Raw genomic sequence first — 23,627 nt, 5'->3', positions numbered from 1 at the left:
AAAGAAAAAAAAACCTTGTATTACATTTGGCACAGACACACTGTTAAATAGAAAACCAATTAATCACATCAAAGAGTGACATGTTTAATGTTCATGCTTACAATTTAAATGTGATACTGTTTCGACACTTTACAAATATTAGATGAATAGAAACTGCAAATAAAACAACACATAAATACTTATATTATGAACACTACTAATTTATTTTCTAAATTACCTAGTCTTTCAATGTTTAGTCAGTTAGCCCTATCACCATCAACCCAAATGGTGGGGCTGCCATTCTTTGAAGAGTCTCAAATGGAATTTTTACATTTCTCTAGTAATACACAATAATTTTCAATACAATTTTAGTATTTCCAGTATCTCAAGTATCAGTAGACACCTTGCTCATAGTATATGTCAGTTTTCAGAGTAGTTGTGTACACTTCTTATCTTGCCCTATTAGCTTATTTTATATTTCATTTCCATAACAATGAAATTATTTCTCAATTAACAACTTTGTAAATGTATCCCAAAACAATTACGCCAGTCGAATTAGGATTCTCGTATTATGGTGCTCGTGGACATAATTAGTAATGAATTTTTCTTTTCACAGGATTTTTGTAATAGTGGTCCTAATCAACATACGAAAAGTCCTGAATGATCCGGCTTCTGCTAACTCCGCTATCTTGGAAAATCACACAACTTTATTCAGTTTTCGGCTGATGTCTCAAAAACGGTTAATTTTATAAAGAAAATGGACTAGACCAACTTGAAAGAGCAGAAAATTTCCTATTAGATAGAACTTTTACATTTCTCGCAAAAGGTAGCAATCTCTAAAAAATATGACCACTTTTCGGATCAAATTATAAATTTGCTAAAAAAAAAAAAAAAAAAAATGTCACTTTTGCAGGATTATTGAAATGTGTTTGGGATTCATTGCATTGATCATTATTCAACTCTTAAACTAAAGTCCATATTTTTAGAAACCCGAAGGATCATCGTAGACCATGGTGAGGTCAAAATCTACATTATCATTAGAAATTCTTGAATCTACTCAAAGTATACCAATAATGTATTTTTACAGGGATATAGACGAGGGCTTACGAGCAATGGTTGTACAAGATCTACACGTTTTTCATCCAACTGAATTAAATAATCCGATGACTGATTGTAGTGGCGTGCTTTGAATGTGCGGTAAGTGGCTGCCATCTTTAGATAACGGAACATATACCTTATGAAGTTACCAAAGGCCAATTTCTGCCATTTGTGCACATGCCAGCAAGCAATTACGACACAATAAACGCTTTTACTACGCTTCCAAAGTGTCCCAAGAAATAAAGCAAAACATTGTTTTGTGACGTTCGATCAGCCACTATATGCAAAAGTATGTGATATCGTAGTTTCCTTTTCAGATTTATCTAACATCACGGTGCGACTTCGAGGTTTCCATATGTTAATGTCTTTCATGGTCGCTATCGGACACATCATGTCAGGCAGCGGTTTGAAGGAATTATGGACCACTGTTTATACTACAAATCCAATTGATAAAATGATGTCTGGTCAGTATTACGCAAGGACTGTTCGAGCTCATTTATTAACACCAAGAGCATCGGCACATATTTTGCTGAACAACATAGACATTCCCGATTAGAGGAAAGTAGAAATATCAAACATTGACAAAGAAGCTATCAATGGATTAGGTACTTACTAATCCGTTAATGGCTCTGGAGCAGTTAAGGATCTTTTAAACAAATTTCAAGATTGCCTTACATCGACAACTGAAAAGGGACCAACTGCAAAACTCTGAATACAATACTTCCATATGGTGACTATTCTAAAGAACTTCATAAATGCAGAAAGATGAGTGATTAGTAGTTGCATTTGATATGTGTGAAACAAATGATGTCGTTCTTCCACGCTGCTGGTTACTTAGCATATGCCAAATCTTGTCAAATGTACTTTCAATATGTGAGCATTCTTCATACGAAGTTAACCGAAGTGGAGATGGAAGCATTCATGAGAAGTTTTGTAGTCAGAGGAGCAGACAAATTGTGGGCTAGGCTATGGACCGATATGACTATTGAACAAACGCTTATGAGAACCATGAAAACAGTTGGAGGTCTCAGTCGAGGAAGAAAAGTGTGAGAAAGTGTTGTGCCGAAGTGGATACAAGGAGCACCAGTATCATCTGAGACGGCTGAAAGCTTCAAGGAATTTTGCAATGTAAGGCCGGTCACAGTAAGTCAACATGTTGATCTCGGAGAAACAAGAATGGGAAAACTATGATCAAGATACGAAGATATTTATGAGCTGGCTTGAAATACACTGTCCATTTGCAAGGAATTATTATTCTTATCGACAGGTGTCAGTGCAGATGGTACCTTCAGCAGTGGATATCTTCGTAAAATCAAGAAGAGGAAATGTACTCGCTAAAACGTACTCTGCCACGCAACAGAAGGAGAAGCACCCTAACCTCAAAGAACACTTCCTGTTCGCTGATGCTGTAAGTGGTTCTGATTCTGACACGACTTCAACCTTCTTTCACAAAGGAAAAATCAAGAAAATTGCACTACTTAACAAGCGATAAGACATTCGAGATGTATCTTCAATAATCCTGATGCTACCAAGAATGAGATTTGTGAAGCAGGAGAAGTGTTCGTCCTTGTATTATACGGAGCTGACAAATCAGATAAATATCTTCATGACTACAGGTATAAATGTTTTAACAGAGAAATCGCTAAAAGGAAAATCGAGGTGGAGTTGGAAAATTCTCCGACTTCAGATGCAGCCTCCATGCACATGTTAAGGGTTTTCCATCAAGTGCAGTTATGGAGAGGGAAATAACTTGATCCAGAAAAATTGGGATGGGAAGCTCATGGAATCATACTTCTACCTAGCCCAATGACTCAAATCCCGGCACCTGGCGAATTAATTGTACTAATTTTATACTCCTGCATAAAAAGTTGTGAATGTCGTTGTTTATGCAAAAAGAGCATGGATGATATGCACTTACTGCAGCGGCATAGAATGTAGTGATCAACCCACAATAGAAATAATGGATGATGAGAATGAACATGGAAATTAGAATGACGATTACATTCGTGGATTAGGCCTCCAGGAGACACCACGTAAAAAAAAAAAAAAAAAAAAAAAAAAAAAAAAAAAAAAAGCCAATTGGCCTCACCTCTTAATATGGTAAAGGTAGTGTGGAAACAGGCTTTACAAACATCAGAAGTAATATCTGCGCTTGGGATTTATAAATCACGAAGCGGAAAACATATCTTTCTTAGCAAAGATGATTTGACTAGATAAGGAAGGGAACATTTCTCTTCGTTCAAACACTTAAGAAATATTCTACAATTCATCCTTTATAGTAAAAAGTCAATTCGAGATGAATAATTATCCTATAAAAATATAATATTTCGGTAACAGAGACAATTTTCAGCTGATTTATAATTACAAGACAGGAAAACTGACCACAATTTCTGGAGAGCCATGAGTATTGAAGAAAAATATGAAAGTTCTATTTAATAGAATATTTGTTAGTCTTTCAAACTGGTCCAGGTAATTTTCTTTCTAAAGTTAGCCATTTTAGAGAAATTGGCCAGAAATCGAATGAAGGTGCCTGATCGTCCGCCACTTATCCAAGATGTCGGCGTTAGCACAAGTCACATCATTCAGGACTTTTAGTATGTTGATGAGGACCAGAATTACAACACTCTTGTGAAGAGAAAATTCCATTACTTACGAGTAAGGAAGAAAATCACAAATATATCTCGAGGGGTGTTGATGTGCTGACCACACACCACCTCACCAGAAATGCCGTGTGGATGGTGATAAAATGCTTACGTTTTAGGAGAAATGTAAAAGCTCTATCTAATAGGAAATTTTCTGCTCTTTCAAAATGGTCTAGTTCATTTTCTTTCTAAAATTAACCGTTTTTGAGAAATTTTAACGAAAACCGAATTTAGATTTGAGATCGTCCACCATTTTGCAAGATGACGGAGTTGGCACAAGGCGGATCATTCAGGACTTTTAGTATATTGATTAGGACCACTATTACAACAATCCTGTGAAGAGAAAAATTCATTACTAATTATGTTTACGAGAGGTATCTAATTCGACTGGTCTAAATGGTCCTAAATTGCAAGTTAGAAGCATTGTGCAGTCACGAAGATTTGCGTTACATTCTCTCCGGCAGAATATCTCTTTTACGTTGCAACAGTAATGCATTACGAAGATTCTCAGAGTGAGGGATGGTAATTAAAATAATTGTAAATATGGACAGTCACGATTGAGAAGACTGAATAATCCTTCACTAAGAAGAATAGAATACATATTCTTCCGGAAACCACGGTAACGAAAGGTTGAATACATATATTTGAAGCACAAAAAATAACGTAAGGCCTACTATACACTATAGGATAGATACTAGGTAGGAGGTCTCTTACTCTTTTTCGTAGAGTCAAAATCTCAAAATGTATGTCATCAAATTGAATGTCATTCCTACGTTCTGAACGATCCTATGAGATTTCTCTTGTTTAGAGCACGCTCTATTTCGGAAAGAAAATTCGTAAAATTTCGATTTAAGCGACATCAGGTGAGAGAAAGTGAAATCAAATTTGTTTTCTCCCCGCCAGCAAAGATGCTATTTGCGCACTTATTAGTGCATACGAGAAGCATACATTTTAAATACAAAGTCAACGCTCTAACACAACAGACATGCAAAGCAGAAGGCTCTGGAAAACATTGCTGGCCGAGTATGCTTTGTGAGACCTGGTACTTCTTCTGAGGATGTGAAATAGGAAAAAATATTCACGTGTACGGCACAAAAGGGCAGGATTTCCTACGAGATATGTCGTAACATTAGTCCTAGGATATATCTCATAGTGTAAAGCAGGTCTAATAGGTAAATTTTGTTCAGATATGTAGATAATTTAGATATGATCTATTTTTTAAAAAAATATAATGTCCCGCCACTGGTATATTGCCGAAATATATCAATGTCTAAAATTTGTTGCTATTTTTATATCATTTATACTAAATACAAAATATATTGCTGTCCAAGCAAGTAATATTTAAATTTGCGACGAGAAATTGCTAAAATATTTTCTAAAAGGTGCGAGAATAGAAATAATAATGAAACTAAACAGATGTGAATCGAACAATCGCTGGATTAGAATGATTTTGTGAAATGTTTCGATGTTATAAATCTATGCTGAATGTAGTTATTTGGCTCTACGTGAATTTTTACTTGCTTTCGTATCGTAAATGCATCTCAAAAGTGAGCAAATATAGCAATTATTGGTGAATATACAATACAAAGATGAAAAAAAGTGTTGAGGATTGTGTTTGAAGTTTCCACAGGTTCGATTTCCGTTGATGTCAGCTCAAGGAATCATCGTTAATTTTACAAATCTTTGTGTTCTCGACTAGAAACAACCATTATGATAACTGTTGCGTAACCAGTTACCACTGTGATTCACCCCGTACTGCAAATACATTCAATCAAACGCTTTCCTTTCTCCACGTCTTAACAGTACACAGGGTTCCCACTCTTTCCTCAAAAAAGTTCCAGGACATTCCAGGACAAATTACCAATTTTCTAGGACTTCGACACAGGAAGATATAACAGGATTGCAACTGTAGGTTCAAAACTCACAACTATGAAATGAAAAGCACAGTAGCTTATGCAGTGAATAATAATGTAAGTACAGTATTAACACACAATAATTAAATACACAAACCGGAGCGTAACGTGTTTTGTTTTTTTCCAACTCCCCTTATAGCCACGTGATCCACCCACATCCAGCACATGTATTTTAATTTTTTCTACATGACATTTTAATTGTGCACCGAACAAATTTACAAACAACAAAAATCTACTTTTCGTGCGTGGCATATTCATTGTGTGGCAGTGTGACTGATATAATTAGGGGAAAAAAGAATCATATTACAAGTTTTTCAACTGAGTATGGAGGTGTGTGATTTCCTCATCTATAGACATGATCTCTTTCTTCTTTAGCGAGGATACTCTACGGAAAGATTTGACTTTATCAATAAAGTAAAGCAAGACTTCTGCTCTCACTTAACTTTCTCTTTCAACAGTCCTCATTTTCTCCAGCTCTGCCTTATGGTGATACCTTGCATGGAAGCCATGATGCAGTATTTCTTTCGTGATGTTGATGTTCGTGGTGTGTCTTTATGCGAAATGTTGCCATACACCAATCTCAAACCGACCAATGATTTCTACTTCACATTTTCAATAAACAGATCTTTATTTATGCTGTAGCCTCGTTCGACAGCAGCCTGTCCATGAGACAAAACCAGAAGCTTCTTTATGATTAACAACAAATCTTCAAATTCTTCCCAACCATCCAACAGTTTTGTGTAAAAACAATCTAGCCTCTCAGGGTCCAACTTATACCCAGCAAGTGCATCTGTAAACTGTTCAGTAAATTTTCCATACAAAACCAAGAGCTGATCGCATTCTTTGGGTGTAGCCCATTTCTTCTCCAACAGTGATTGAAGGACACAACGAAACTTTATGGATGACACACTATGTGGATCTAGACATGTAACGTATCTCACAAGTCTATATTTCAGTGGACTCTTCTGTAAGACATACAACAGCAATTCGCACAGGAATGTCTGGCATTCAACTCTAAACAGGAGTTTTCCCTCTCAGTAACGTTCCCCTCTTCGCATGCACTACGGAGACTTTGTGAAGTTGCAAATCCCAAGTCCACATTTGATGCATTCACCATGTTACTCTTTGATGGGGTGAATTGTGATAGTTTAGCAGCAGCAGATTTCTGGATGATTATGCATGCCACTTTCATTTCAACTTCACACAAATCTTTAGCTAGGAATGGAAGCAGAGGTTCATCACTTTGGTACAGCTGAAGGAGTGGTCTTAAGAGAGAGTAGTTACAAACACAAAAAGTGGAACTTACACTGCATTAGACTATCAGCACAAACAATTTTCAAACACTGGAATGCACTTGACTTTGGTTCAGAACTCTTGCCAGACATGGCCACATTTCCAGAGCTCTTTCAGCTACCACTACGTCTTCTAACTACCTGTCTAGCATTCATATGAAATTTTACCGAAAAGTAAGTACTGTTGCGAAAATAGACTGATTATGGAGGATTGATATTGGTGCAAAGCAGTTTCTGTGGGATACTGCCAGGAAGACAGCATCCAAGAATGGGTTGACAGACTAGTGGATGAAAGAAGAATCTGACATTCAGTATTTCTGTAAATTTCAAGGACAGAAATGCATTTTGAAGGATATTTTCAGGATGTTTCCAGGACAAAGTCAATTCAAGGACATTTCCAGGATTTCCAGGACGAGAGGGAACCCTGAGTACATTAATAATAATAATAATAATAATAATAATAATAATAATAATAATAATAATAATAATAATAATAAGTTTAATAGTCTTCATTATGATGGTGGGCCTCGCAATTTAAGCCACGCATGCAAAACAGATAAACGGTTTTGCCAAATATACCTATTTCCCCAATAATATCATGCTATTCCAAATGCAGTTCCTTCCAAGTGGTCCACGCGATCAAAAAGCTTCCAACCAAAAATAACTCCTGCAGCGTCAATAGCCATGCTTGCTTTAATTGCCCCGCCAGCAGTGAACGTGAAGAACGGCAGGAATATAACACTCAGCGTTCTGTCTGGATATTGTGTACAAACATAACGGCCATTATAGCACTAGATGTTCCTAAGGACAATCCGCCCTGATAAATAACTGCTTTGTACAGTCCGCAGCAAAAAACCTGCAACATGAGCATGTAAGTTTATTGTGAAACTACGCCTAACAGCGCAGGGAATCAACATAACGTCTAAGTGGCACGAATCACGCCAGATGAAACCTCGGCGTCCTCTCTTACACACTTATTTTGGAGCAAAAGACTTCGTCGTTTCACAATAAACTTACATGCTCATGTTGCAGGCTTTTTGCTGCGAACTGAACAAGTAGCTGACCATACAAGAAATGACTCCCACGTTGAGTTACAGTTCTAAAAACTACACTTCCCCTAACAAGACACTTGAACACTTCAACAGTGACTCTCGCCCATCACGAGAGTCAATAGTCATAAAGATCTCGGAGTTACTTTTGACACAAAACTAACAGTTTCAGAACATATGGACACCATCACTAAACAATCGATGCGTCTTCTAGAACTTTCGTACACATTAACAGAGATACGGAACCTCTCTTCCTTAGCAACATTCTACAAGGCAATAATTTATCCTAAATTGGAATATTGTTCACCTATCTGGACAATGGCAGCTCCTAGAAACTTATTTCGGCTAAACTGTTCTAAACTTCTTCCCGGCAATAGTACGTTTCAGAGTACCTCGCACACGTGCGATGACAAAACACGAACTGTTACGAACACAAAATATTCAATTACCTTACACTCGTCATAAAATCAGGTAACCTCAAATATCTCTACAAACTCACACATGGCAAGATCAGATCCGAAATGTTACTCTCAGAATTGTATTTCCGAATTCTATTAAGATAAACACGTAACACACATCTTTTTCATATAGTACGACTTACAGACTTCCTAAGTTATTCAATGAAATATCACATACACCCGTAGATTTATTTAATTCTGAAACTGCATATAACTGCACTACGACGTCATTTTAATGGATAAATCTGGTCAGCTATTGTCAACCTTTCTTGTTATTACTTATTATTATTATTATTATTATTATTATTATTATTATTATTATTATTATTATTATTATTATTATTATTATTATTATTATTATTATTATCTTATGTTATCATCTCTTAGAATTGTAAGATATTCCAATGTAAACTGGCGTTCAACTGTATCTGCAATTATGTTTGTAAATAAAATAAATAAGCAAATGAATATTGGCCATTAGATGAAGAGCAAAATAATTGACAGAACGTGACAGTACCATCGGCCATCATAACGCTTTTGATGTTAGATTTGAACAGAAGTATAGAACCATCGTGCCTCGAAATAAAAAGCAGAATCCTCAACATAAGAATTGATACGAGACGCAAGAAGACTTTTAATGGACATTGTCGAGTTTTAATGTGCAGGATGACACAAAAGTCAGTTTATATACACAAAATTTAAGTTCGTCACGTACTTATACGGTTTATTTCAATTGCCTTTCTGTTTCTCTTGTTGATTTATAAGAACTTTTTACTAATATTTGAGCGACTAACTGTCTGTTTCTCCCATGCACACACCTTTCGGCCGTTCAGACCTTGGCGCATCAGCAACACTTCCCGTTGTTACAAATTTCTCGTTCAGTGTGCACATACTGTTATCGTGTTAGTAAAGACCCATCAGGAAATTTAGAAGAAAACCTTTCTGCACTTAGGTTGTATCTATATCATGTTTCCACCACAACTGCATTTTTACACGATGTTCTGCTGTGTATTTATGCGCCACTGCAATTTTCAAGAAGTCACTAAACGGCGTACTTGCTTGAACTCAACAAACATGAGCCTCAACTGTCGACAAAAGAATAATTACTCCACTGTTGTTAAGGTCACATGACGATGTTACCAACCCTATTGCGCAAACATTTACTTATATTTTAATACAAATGCCGTTAATTTTCATAATTTTTAGTAAAGTAACTTTTACGCCATTTATAATAGAAGTATTGCATCTGATTATATTTATAATAATTCAAGCCATAGTATTTAATGTATTATCGATACTGTATTATACACATGTACAATAATAATAATCAATATAGCAGTAATTCCCCCTTCTAACTTCGATTTTTTTCTTGAAATATTAATAACAATACAATATTAATTTTATCTTAACCGTCTCCACAAGTTTTTGATTTTTATAAACTCAAAATGCTGTAGTACTTTCTCCTATCTCTTACATTCGATGTTATTTTTTTTTTCCTTCCACAGTATTGTATATAAGCAACAAATTGCAATAAAAACGCAAGCATTTCAATGTGATAGTTGCAAAAAAAAAAAAAAGAAAAAGAAAAAAGAAAAAAAAGAAAAAGTACAAAATAATGTACAAATACTAAATAATGTACAAATACTAAATAATGTACAAATACTAAATAATGTACAAAATAATGTAAGATTGGTTGTAATAATTGTCAATTGTGTCTTGTATGTTTTATCTTAATTTTTATTATAAGAAATAAAAAAGTATTAATGTAAAAATAGGGACGAATTCATTTTTAATACTGAGTGATTAAAAGCATTTTCACGTTACACTTCTGTAGTGAATTATTACGTATAAATGTAGTATACTGTTGATATAGTACTATGCTCTCAGTAGGATGCTGAAAAAAGCTTGCGAGAAATTGCACTGTCCTTAAATGAAACGGAAATGACTATGTATCGCTTATATACTAAGTGTAAGTCCAGGTTGTTTAGTCAAAAATGATATTGTGGCCTATTTGGCCTCCACTAAGATTCTCATATTATGCCATTTTGCTCAAGGAATGTGATTACACTGGATAGTATTTATTAAGGTAAGAAGTTGGAATTGCTTCTGATGTTCCTTTAGTCTGAATATTCTAGGCGTTATATTCTGTTTTCTGGAGTTGATTAATGTATGTCTAGTTGTTATGGATTATCATAGTCTACAGTTCAAAATTAAGTTAGATTACTCCACCTGTAGACTAGATACTTGCATGATGATTAGATCCTTGCATGTCACTGCTATGCAAAATTTTCTACAAAATTTTAAAAATATAGTTGATTTATTATGTGTAAAGTTCATCTGACGCCTTATCTCAATTTTGCATGTACTACTTCTTTCTATATTGTTTACAATACGCGAAAAAATATTCCTTTCTTGTAAATTGTAAAATAATAATAATAATATTAATAATTAAAGACCTCGGTGCGAGAAGGGGGCAACTCCAATTTTACATTTGTTTCAGGATTGCAAATAAACATTGTTAAAAATCAACTTATTTTTACTCCGGCCTCCAAACTTTTTTGTAAAGACATATGTTATTATAGGGTGAAACCTTTCTTTTTCAAAAGTTTGAGGGCGAAAGGACAAACGAAGTTTTGTTGCAATCCTGAGCTAAATGTAAAATTGGAGCTGTCTCCCTTCTTGCACCGAGGTCTTCAATTCTAAAATATTAAAATTCTTCAAAAATTACGTATAAACCAATGGCAGCAATATATATTGTTGCTTTATTACTATGTACACGACAGACTTATTAGAACGATCATCGAGAGTACAATCGAGTGTAAGAATGCCAGGGGCTACCAGAATTTATTCAAGAAAGTAATGAAGGACATTGGCTGCTCCAATTATTTGACCATGAAAAACCTGGCGTAGAAAGCTGCTGCAAACCAATCTTCGGATTGATAACTGAAGAAGCAGCAGCTTGGAAGAAAGTAATAGAAAATTATAGCACCACTATCTTAATATTATAAAAACTGGCTCACAATTTACAGAATATTTAAGCGTATGTATAACTCCAAACTGCGCCATATTTGTATAAAAATGATTAAAGATTAGAGTATGCACAATTAAATTATGATTTATTATTATCTTCAACCATAACACAAACTAGCAACCACAACAGAATTTATAACTAAACAACCTTGAATCAAAGTATTTAAGCTATAGATAGTCATTTCTGTTTCACTTAACGACAGTACAATTTCCACCAACCTACCGAAAACATACCACCATATTACTATATACCACAATAGAAAGAAAAAGTTTTTCTTTCTGTTGAGTGCATATTGTAAAATTTCTGCACCCCCACCAGTGCGACTTCTCTTCGGGATCGTCGTCTGTTTGTTTTTATTTACTATTAACACATGTAGTTCACACGTGGTTATTGCATGACGTGTAGACATGCGGAACCTTGCAATATGATCTTGAAGCAATTTATTATCAATGCAGATAGCTCTGCCCAAACGTGTGAATAAAATGATCCGTTCTTCAGCATGTTACTGATGACGTCACTGTGAAAGTAAGTTGTCTACAAGATTAATTATTATGAAAAAATAATAGATGTATCCATCACCTCTTCTTTTCTTTTTTTCTGCTCATATTCAAATTATTGTTTCTCAAATTAAGTGTAGTGTCACTGGCATACATATCAAAAGTTGTAGTATGCAGCCGTTGGCTGGAAACCTGACCGGCTCCTGCAGAGGTGTTAGAAATCGGTATTTGTACATGTAAAGAATGCAAAAACAGCAATGCCCTCTCTCGCTTAAGCCTAGGTCTTCCGTGTACAGACATTTTTACTTGTGACTGTGAAAGGAATGAACTTGAGAAAGAATGTGAGGATGTGGGGAATACTTTGGCTGACTATGGGTGCTGATGATGATGAAAATTATGATTTATTATAAGAAAGTGATCCTACAGGTAGTGAAAACCAAAATACACATACATCTCTAGATGTGAAGTTTAAAATACGTATATTGTTCAAGAATGACTTTATTTTCACACAAATACGAAAAAATAGATTGTCATACAAAAGAATTAAATTAAATTACTCATCACACAATTTAAATTGAAGTTACATGAAGACAGCAATTTCACAAGAAAATTTTGTTAAAATACATCTTGTCTGCACACTCTGTATGACACTGTAGATTTAATTATTTTTTTCCAAAAGAACTCTTAAGCATAAGAAAGACGCTTCTTTGGAAGCTTAAAAAAACATTAAACAACAATATAATGCCACATCACGTGTTGAGTAAAATAAAAAAAAAGTGCGAATTTTTAATAAAAATCGCTACTCTTATAATAATTTCCTGTTTGTAACCTAGAACAGAAATTTATTTATTCCTTGTTAAAATTTGCTCCTTTAAGGATAACATATCCATCTAAAATACTTTTTTTCTTCACTCGTTATTGCGCTGGTTTACATGACTTTCAATATGTATTACATATGCAGTAGTGCATGCAGAGAATTTTACTCGTTGGTATAGTCAGTGTTTCCATATAGCGAAAAGTCTAAGAAATTGGATTTTTTTTTTAAAAAAAATCCCTCTATTATTTTCTTTTATCAGGTTTTACAACCACATACCTTACAGCTTGCTGTACTGTAATTGAAAAGTAATACAATTTATGATTCTCCTTTAATTACATCCTGAGTATGGTAGTTTTCAATTAGGAGAATGCGACGTTTAAAAAAAAAAGGCCCCAAGTAAGTATTGTCAAAAAAGAAAAAAAAATATGGAAGCTTCCAAATCCGATTTCCGGGTTGCTATTTTCGAATTCTACGGGGAGAAAATGAATAAAATAACACCCTTTGCGTCTTTTTAGGATTTTTTCACCTCGCTGATAGACTACAAATAGTTTTAAGAAAAAAAACTATATACTGGCAGCAACTCGAGATTTTCTTCTAATTTAGTTGGTCAGACGATGGAATCGGCAGAATCTGATTCAGAAATATTGGACGAGAAATATAACGTTTAAATTTAATAAAACTGAAAAAAGCTATATTAAAACTTTAACATTTTAATTAGTGAACAAATCTAGAAACTTAATAATACAAAATACATATATAGGAACATTTTGTGAGTGTTCTCACGCTCTCAACACACACAACTTGAAATTCAAACATGTGCTCTTCAAAGTATCACTCACTAATAAGTGAGAACTTTTTTTTTTTTCCTTTTTCTGTTATGGTTGTCATTTAACTACATGCAGAATATTCAACATACGTTAAAGAGCATTCAATTTTAGTTGTTAGTTTTTTTGCTCTTTTTCTGGATATATTTCCGCAAGGAAACATCATCTTCTAAATCTTCAGCAGTCACAGCACCTTCATTCTTGCAACCCACGACTGGGCACCTATTTTAATTAGATAAATAAATAAATAAATAAATAAATAAATAGCTAAAATTATGTATTATATTTGATAAGCTGGGAAAATAAATTGACTTTTATAACACAAATTCTTTTATGCGAATTTAATTATATACAACGAATGAAAAAATGCAAAACTGGACCAATATTCGAACCCGGGTCTCCGAGTTGCCGTGGTATGCGTTAACCACTACGCTACCCAGGCTTCTTCCTGAATTATCGTTCTTGATATCGGTGTTCGTTCACTCTGACTGCATGACCTGTATCATCACTACTACTGAATTTGGACAATCCAGTGTCTTCGTTACAGAACACCTCTGCTGGTTCGTATAACATAATATTTGATGGTAAGTTGAGAAAACATCCAATTTTTTATCGCACCTTGAACTTATAAATATTTGATAAGTTGAGAAAACATCCAATCTTTTATCATACTAATTAGGATAGGTTATTATCCAAGCACAACAGGAGTTATGGTGATCTGAATGATTATGCCCCGATTTCAAGAATGATAGAATGTATGGCTTTTCGACGAGCAGACTCAGTAGGTAGCGTAGTGTTTAACGCACTGGCACAATAAGCTGGAGACCCAAGTTCAAATCTAGTCTATATTTTATACATTTTACCAAACTCTCACAACTTACTTTCGGCTTTGCTTTAACTCAAATTTCTGTATCTATAAAAATCTATCTATTAAAATGCTAGGTTTATATGTTTGTCTCCAATCCTTTCGACAATGAGATCTCGAAAACCACAAGTGATTCCCGGTGGGAGCTCATGTGGTTCGGATTCTACATTAATCAGTAGGTCCTGTTTCATATAGCCTCGCGCTGAAAGGGACGTTAAAATCAACTCACCTCAAAACTACAAGTGCTAAAAACGTGCCGTTTTCGCTAGTCGAATCCGAATTTCGTGCAAATTGTCCAGTTGTAACTAAATATTAAAAAAAAAAGGCCATTATTTATTACATTTTTAGGAGTACACTGGAGGTATTGAAATTTTAAAAAAGTAAAACATCATATCCTACGAATTATACATTGCAACACCACACAGTTGTATACAGGGGGTTGCATATCCTCAGGCGTTTGTTTCATGGCCAAATGATAATGAAAAATGAAGGATAAGATGAATCTTTATTGTTTGGTGTTTTTCTCCCAATCAACACCATATATCACTGACATTATAATTAATTGTATGTGTAACATGAATTAACAACTGCAACCGGAAGTAGGCTCTGCGAGGTATTGAAATAATCTCCCCTTTATGGTACCCCTTGCCGATTTTTATCAAGACGTCTTTCACTTGTCTGTAAAGGGACAAGTACAGATGTTGTGAAGAATGACAAGGCGATTCATGCTTATATGTGAATGATGCACTGTGTAGAGAGCGCAGTTTCAGTTATAATAATAATAAAAAAAGGAGGTTAGCAGATTGTCCTTGAAAAAGTCTTCTGGTAAGGTTTTTTTTTTTTTTTTTTTTTTTTAAGGAAAAGAAAAAATTCTGGAACTAGTATGTACCAGCTCATTATTGCACGTTGCCACATAGTGCAATACATTTCTTCAGACAAAGATCCCAAAAGGTATATATATAGCTTTATTGATTTGTAGAATAGGCTCTGTGGTCCGTGGGCGCCATTTTCAGAACACCCGATATATATTTACAGCGTTTTATTTCTAACAATAAAGGTGCTGCTAGTACCTTGGACCTCAAGTTCATAATGGTTAAAACGTTGCATACTTTTCTGAGTATTATTATTATTATTATTATTATTATTATTATTATCATCATTAACAACAACAACAACAATAATAATATCAACGGCCAGTTGCATATCACTACAGTTTTCTAACTAAAACCTCTTACGTGCATATATATAAAGATGCTTTAAGAATGTCTGATTCTTACATCTTAATTTTATAATAAAATAAACGTAATGATAATTAATATTTCTTAATGATTTGTTTTTGCTTTTTTCCCTTTCTGTAAACAGGCGAAAGTAAGCTGCTATTGTTTGTTTTCAAAAGGCATCAAGAGTTTTACAAATAATGAATTTTAGTAACAACATGCATGTAGTACATTATTCAGAATATTAGTCACGCTACCAAAATGTTCTACAAACCTCTACTAAATTAGTGGATAAACGTTGCGACGTTCACTCAATTCTTTTTTCTAATAATATGGATACTTAAAATGTGATCTGAGTAAAGGGTTTTCTGCAGAGAAAGTACAGATATGGAGCCCCAACAGAATTTTCGTACTGTTTTTCAGTTTAATTCAGTTCAGTTCAGTTTAGAAGAGGAAATATTCCGTTCTCATTAAAAATATGCCAGTACACTGTAACGTTGCGTACAGCCAGAAAAAAAAAAAAAACAAATATATATAAACAATAAAATAAAATAAAAATTAAATCGTAGAAAACATTCGAATGTAAAAGAAGCATTAAATGATTTTAATAAGTAACACAGTTACTTACTGTAGATTGGCTGCTTCAGACTTACTTCATTTGGATCCAGTGTTTAACCTATCGACTTAAATTAGCAAATAAGCAAAATGAAAATCTAAAAAGAGAAAAATCCTTTCTTAAACAAAATTCCGAATTTTACCCAATTTACAGGTTAGGTACCACTTTCCCTGGCATTTTTTTTTAACACCCGACTTAAAGAACATATTAGACAATCAAAAAAGTCACAAGAAGAGGGCATGTCGGGATTGGTGCTTTACTTAAAACAACTTTCACACAACATAAATGTGATAGGTTCAGCAAAAATAAAGAAACAACACGAGATTAAAGAATCATTCTTTATTCACAAATATAAATCGGTTTTAAATCTGGATTTTGGCAACATTGATAGAATCTGGTTACCAACCTTTAATGTATATTTTGGATCTGGCCATAGAGACGTAACAAAAACCGCGCTTCCTTCAACTCAGCTCATTCCTTCGCATTGCTCTGCTCGTGGTAGTTTAGCATCCGTAGCGTTTTATTTATCTATTCTGTGGTATGTATTCCTTTCTCTACACCTTTTTTGGATCAAAAGATCCAATATATTTCAGGCAAAAAAAAAAAAAAAAAATGTCTTGTAGGACTTATATCTGGAGAACTACATATATTGTAGCCAAACCCAAACTATCACTTAACTCAGTATGATGTGCTTATTCCGTAAAAGATATGAAAACTTGATTTAGGGGCTGTTCAAAAATTTTGTGGTCCCTGATAAAAAAAAAATCCAATATATTTTATTCGATCAAAAATTTCCTTGTACACCTTATATCTGGAGAACTACATATAGTGTAGCCAAACCAAAACTATCACTTAACTCAGTATGATGTGCTTATTCCGTAAAAAAGAAATATGAAAACTTGATTTAGGGGCCGTTCAAAGATTTTGTGGACTCTGATAAAAAAAAAATCCAATGTATTTCATTCAAACAAACATTTTCTTCTACGCTTTATATCTGGAGAATTACATATAGTGTAGCCAAACTCGAGCTATTACTTAGCTCCTTATGATGTGCTTAATCCGCAAAAAATGCGAAAACTCGATTTAAGTTCTGTTCAAAAATGTTGTGGTCTCTGATTCAAAAGCTATTTATTGGCCAAGATCACGTTTTTTTTTTTTAATTTTTTTTTATTATTATCATTTCTGAAATTCTTGGCCAAGATCGCAATCTTTCAATCCATCTTTTGGATCATTCCTAAAATTCTTGTTTTCTCTCATCCATTTCTCTTCTTGTTTTCTCTCGTCCATTTCTCTTCTTGTTTTCTCTCGTCCATTTCTCTTCTTGTTTTCTCTCATCCATTTCTCTTCTTGTTTTCCCTCATCTATTTCTCTTGTTTTCTCTCATCCATTTCTCTTCTTGTTTTCTCTCGTCCATTTCTCTTCTTGTTTTCTCTCGGCCATTTCTCTTCTTGTTTTCCATCATCCATTTCTCTTCTTATTTTCCCTCATCCATTTCTCTTTTTTTCTCTCGTCCATTTCTCTTCTTGTTTTCCCTCATCCATTTCTCTTCTTGTTTTCTCTCATCCATTTCTCTTCTTGTTTTCTCTCGTCCATTTCTCTTCTTGTTTTCTCTTATCCTTGTTACTTTACCACTGAAGACCGAACTAGATTGTTGTTCCGATACGTGTGGAGAGTATTTGGTTTCCCCACGGAGAATTTATCGGTAAGTAACCAATTTTCTGTTAATTTCCCTGACTTTTTCATGTCATTTCCTTTTTCCTGATTTCCAGACTTGTGAAAACCCTGTTCTTAACAAAATTTACCCTGATTAAACACAATACATTGTACAAATAAATAAATAAAGTAATTTAATGAATAATTGTGGAAATGTGCAACTGCAACTACAATCCAGCTAACACACTCTCTACCACCTGATCAACCAACCTATTTCGAAAATTATTTCCTGCTTTCTTCATTCACAATCTGCTATTTCTCAATACAAGTAGCTCCCACATTAACTAATAATGCAGAGTCAATAATTTCAATCATTTCGTTGTTAGATCAAAGTTAGAATATACAACTTCCGTATGGAATTCTGTTATAGCAGTACATTCACAAAAGACAAAAGAGATGCGAAGAAAGTAATCAGTTTGAAACTAGATACGACTATGCCGTGGATACCGTTAGCTAAAATACCCGTCTTTCACACGTAAGGAGTAGATTTATGGAAAATATCTGAACCTCTCTCCATCCTTTTGCATTTGCATTTGCATTTGAATAGAAATTACATTATGAAAGTCCAGCTCAACTCAAGTGCTATGTTTAAAAATTCATCCAAAACGATGCAGCCGTTATTCTTTGGAAAAATTTTTAAAAAACCCTTCGCCCCTTGAGATAAGCATTTCAAGATAAAAGCCCATGCTAATCCAGGTGGTAACTATGTTCAAAAAATTCATGTTATGCTGTTCGATAATTTCCTCACACTCACCGTTTTATGAATAGAAAGTGGGGAATCCTCCCCTACTTCTTCATTCTTGCTTAGGCAGAATTTTCGAAAAGTCTGTGATACGTGTCCAATTATTTTTACTGGGAGTTTATATAGAGAAATTCATATTCCTAATAGAGGACCTTCTGAGATACTCTATATTTGGGATAAATTTCAAACCTACTTCTCGCTTCTTTAGGATACGTTTTTTAAAGTGAATTATTATTATTATTATTATTATTATTATTATTATTATTATTGTTGTTGTTGTTGTTGTTGTTGTTGTTGTTGTTGTTGTTGTTGTTGTTGTTGTTGTTGTTGTTGTTGTTGTTGTTGTTGTTGTTGTTGTTGTTGTTGTTGTTGTTGTTGTTGTTGTTGTTGTTGTTGTTGTTGTTGTTGTTGTTGTTGTTGTTGTTGTTGTTGTTGTTGTTGTTGATGATGATGATGATGATGATGATGATGATGATGATGATGATGATGATGATAATAATAATAATAATAATAATAATAATAATAATAATAATAATAATAATAATAATATAGAAATAGGTAATTTAAAAATTAATTTCAAACTGTTTCCCATTTTCCCAGGATGGATCATAAACAAGATTATTTTTATTTGCATAAAAGGTGAGTAGGGGTCTGCGCGAACGCGGATATCCGCAATAATATCGCCTTTTATGGATGAGGTATTAGTTTCTTCACGGATGGCGAATAAAAGTTGCGAATACTTGTAAAACGAGAAGTATTGACGTCACGAATTGGCGTATTTATCTTTAAGGAGCAAATAACCACGGGGCCGGTTCGTCTATATAGACAACATAGGCGGCTGCATAGGGCGGAAACATTTAGGGGCCGAGTGGTAGGCTTTTTTTTTTTACGTGCAGTTTATCAACATTAGTCAAAACATACGTGTGTCAGTTCCCTACACATTTAGGAAGAGGAAGTTAATGAAAAGTTGGATCAGAAAAGATCGGTTACTGCTCTCCTATATGGAACGGAGGAACATTTTCAGTGAATATATTATATCCAAATGTTAGTATTGAAAGTTCGTATGTGATTATATGTTTTTACATGGTAATCAGTCATACGTGCTGTCATCTCTTTTACAGTGTGTCCGTAAAATTGCGCAACGCAAAGTTTGATTGCGTATATCTTTTGAAGCAAGAACGAGGAAGACCTGAGACTTGGAACAAATGTAAGCGTGTTCTATGTAGATATTTTCGAGATCATGACTGATGTTGGAATTTGCAACGTTTCTGTGTAATAACGAAAGAAAGTACTAAGAGTGTAATATAAAAAATGTGCAAATGAAGAAAATCAATATTCAGTTGCAGAAAACAGATTTCCTACTGGTGAATCCCTGTGTATATGTTCAGTATGCATCAACATTTATTCATTGATGCGAAAATGTGACAAGAGTTGATGCACTGTTGCCATGTAAAAAGACTACTTAATGCAAATCCGTAAAATGGGTATTTTTGATAGAAACGCGGCCCCTGCCAACACTGTTGTTGTATAATTACTGCAACAGGTGTGTTTTAGGTTAATCAAGTTACCAGATACGTGCAAACTCTTATTGCTTATCATTAATTAACCTAAAACACCTGTTGTAGTAATTTTACAACAGTGTTGGCAGGGGCCGAGTTTGTTAAGAAAACACCCACTTTACGGACTTGCATTAAATAGCCTTTTACCTGGCAACACTACATCAACTTTGTCACATTTTCGTACCAATAGATAAACGTTGACACATACTGCACATATATACAGGGATTCACTCAGAGGAAATCAGTTTTCTGCAACTGAATATTGATTTTATTCATTTTGTACTTTTTTTTTTTAACACACTTTCGGTCCTTTCTTTCGTTACTACACAAAATCGTTACAAATTCCAACATCGGTCATGAACTCGAGAATATCTACATAGAACATGCTTACATTTGTTTTACGTCTCAGGTCTTCCTCGTTCTTGCTTCAAAAGATATACGCAATCAAACTTTGCGTTGCGCAATTTTACGGACACACTGTAAAAGAGATGACAGCACGTATGACTGATTACCATGTAAAAACATATAATCACATACGAACTTTCAATACTAACATTTGGATATAATATATTCACTGAAGGTTTGTCAATAGAACTCAAAACGAAAACTGTAAACGCACTTACTTGACTCTTTCACGCTGCAACAAGCTCATAATACTATCCCTGTCACATACATGGCCACATGTTTTGATCCGTACGGGGTCTGTCATCTCTTTCTTTGTGAAGGGATCTATTGTGGACACACTCTCCTGAGTAACAACTAGGTCTGCATCTTCTGATTCTGGCGACACGCTCGAACTACCAACAACTAGAAGAAGAAGAAAAAATCCATGATTATAAAATAACAAATAGCTACTATCTTGAATGTTAACTGCACTGGTTTACGGCAAACTTAAAGATGTACGTTTATCATCCATGTTACAATGTTACCTCAAAAGCAAAACTACATGTGTTTCAAACTCCGACAAACTTCCACATTAAGATCTTTCTGTATATAGGAAGAGGAAATGTCAACTTGCACAATCTACTACAAATACTTGCGGTACACACAAAAATAAATCAAGTAATTCGAACAGTGGAAAGAATCAATCATTATCCCAATTCACAAAGGCAACAAATCTCACTGTAACTATTATCGAGGCATCTTTTTTGTCAAAATCCTATAAAATCCTCTGAAACGTATTGTTAGCAAGATTGACTTCATATGTAGGTCAAGTTACAGGAAATTATCAGTGAAGATTTAGGCGAAATCGATAAACCATCAACCAGATATTATTTACCATTCATCAAATACTCGAAAAGAAATGGGAATACAATACTCTGGTACATGAATAATTTATTGATTTCAGAACTACCTACGACTCTGTTGGGAGAGAAACTTGTATAACATTCTTACAGAATTTGGAACACCCAAAAAACTAGTTAGATTTGTCAAGATGTGTTTAAGTGAATCCCAAACTAAAGTTGGAAGATAGTTTCCACGAGGTTTCAGGTCGAGAATGACCTTAAACAACGAGATGCCATTATCATTCAATTTATTCTCAAATATGCTATAAGGAAATTCAAAGATAGCAACCAGGGCCTAGAGCTGAGCAGTACTCCCCAGGTTATGGCGTATGCTGATGATACCGATCTGATAGAGATGACATGAGGAGAATAGCAGAAATGCAGAGGTTATATTAAAGGCCTGTAGGATATGGGTTTATAAGTAAATGCAGAGAAAACTACATACATGGAAGTTCGCCGTGACCATAATACTGCAAATTATGAATGCATTAAAATATCAAATATTACTTTCGAGAAAGTGAATACTTTCAAATATTAGGATCAACGTTAACAGACCAAAACTGTATTCAATGTCGACTGAAATCAGTGAATTCGTATTATTATTCAATCTAAAATCCTTTGCCTTGTCCCTTAGTAACGAAGCAACAAAATTCTTCGGGACGCGAAATTGTTCCGTAATTTGTACACTTGGAAAAAAAAGAAATGAAATCTTTAAGTTTAACGTCCCACGGTTATGCCGGTTAGGCTAAAGGAGACGGTGATAATGAGAAATGAATGAAAATGGTGGAATGAAGAAAGTTGGAGGAAACGGGAGAACCCCGAGAAAACCCACGAGCACGGTGTTTGTTCACCACAAAGTGCACACAGCGGGAGCTGGGATCGAACCAGGAACCCCAACCACCGGAGGTGAACGCTCTACCACTGAGCCACCGCGACCCCTAATTTGTACATTTATGGTTAAGATTCTCAACCTTAAGTTTAAAACAGGTAATTGCCAAGAAATCGATAGCTACCATCACAATAGCATACCAATTTGAACTTCTCTTTTCTTGCAAGAATAACGGATTGTTACCGTTAAGTCCTGATAGTAATACCTATGCATGATTTATTTCGTATGATCTGCTATGAACTGAAATAGTTTTATTATCTCATATGTTTTCAAAATGCCGAAAACAATGTATGTTGTCACAGAAAATATAAGAACTAAATACTCCTTTATTATATTATGTAATGAACATTTCCACTTTTCGAGTTTTCCCATAAGATACTTTAAAGCTAACGAAATTACGCTAAATACTTCATTTCGCTTGGCGTTCATTTTAACTAGCCGAAATTTGCAACCGAATTTCGGTGTTACTCGCGTGCTTAAACAATGACCGCCATGTTTATAAGTCAACGATACACGAAGCCAATTATATTATTTTATTTAGTACCTTAGTATAAATGGTTATGTTCAGCTTTTTAGCACAATAAGGTTTGCTGATGAGATAATACTGATTGCGGAGAGAGAAAAGGGTTTACAGGAAGCACTTTCAAACTCGAACGACCAACTGAAAAAAAAATGCAAAATGAAGATAAATAAGGAAACCAAAGTAAGCTTTGAAGGGCACAAGAGCAGGACATGAAGGGGCAAATGTATGGCTAGAGAGAGAGAAAATCGAAAATGTTAAATATTCCCCTATTAAGGAAGTCTAATATCCTCGGACGGGAGAAGTAAAAAAATAGTTCAGGCCAAACAAGCATTCAAAAGGAAAAGAGGACTGCTAACATCAAAAAATGTCGTTGGGTGTTCGTAAACGGTTTATTAAGATTCTGGTATGGAGCGTGGCGCTTTACGGATCAGACATATGGACATTGAGAAAAGCTGAAATATCCAAGCTGGAAGCATTTGAAATGTGGTGTTGGCGCAGAATGTTCTGCATATCATGGACCGTAGTAAAGGAAAAGAAATGAAGACATACTAAAGGAAGCTAATGAAGGACGACAGATCATGAAGATAATAGGAAGAAGAAACCCCATGCTTGACCAT

The 23,627-nt window shown here is 34.5% G+C and overlaps 1 protein-coding gene across 1 annotated transcript in view; it reads right to left on the bottom strand.

The window, feature by feature from the left end:
- Positions 1–12,439: 12,439 nt before the first annotated feature.
- LOC145683806 (E3 SUMO-protein ligase NSE2-like) overlaps positions 12,440–23,627 on the bottom strand; it is a 106,591-nt gene continuing 95,403 nt past the window's right edge. Inside the window, exons 5-6 of the mRNA XM_081755397.1 lie at positions 20,936–21,119; positions 12,440–13,822 (exon numbers count right to left, since the gene is read on the bottom strand). Of these exons, the coding sequence (XP_081611523.1) occupies positions 13,711–13,822; positions 20,936–21,119 (296 nt within the window). The 3' untranslated portion in view covers positions 12,440–13,710. The remainder of the gene's footprint in view (positions 13,823–20,935; positions 21,120–23,627) is intronic.

The sequence above is a fragment of the Thermobia domestica genome, chromosome 4, assembly GCF_964235325.1.
Source record: "Thermobia domestica chromosome 4, izTheDome1.hap1.1, whole genome shotgun sequence".
Taxonomy (NCBI): Eukaryota; Metazoa; Arthropoda; class Insecta; order Zygentoma; family Lepismatidae; genus Thermobia; species Thermobia domestica.
This window is presented reverse-complemented; position numbering and strand designations above follow the sequence as displayed.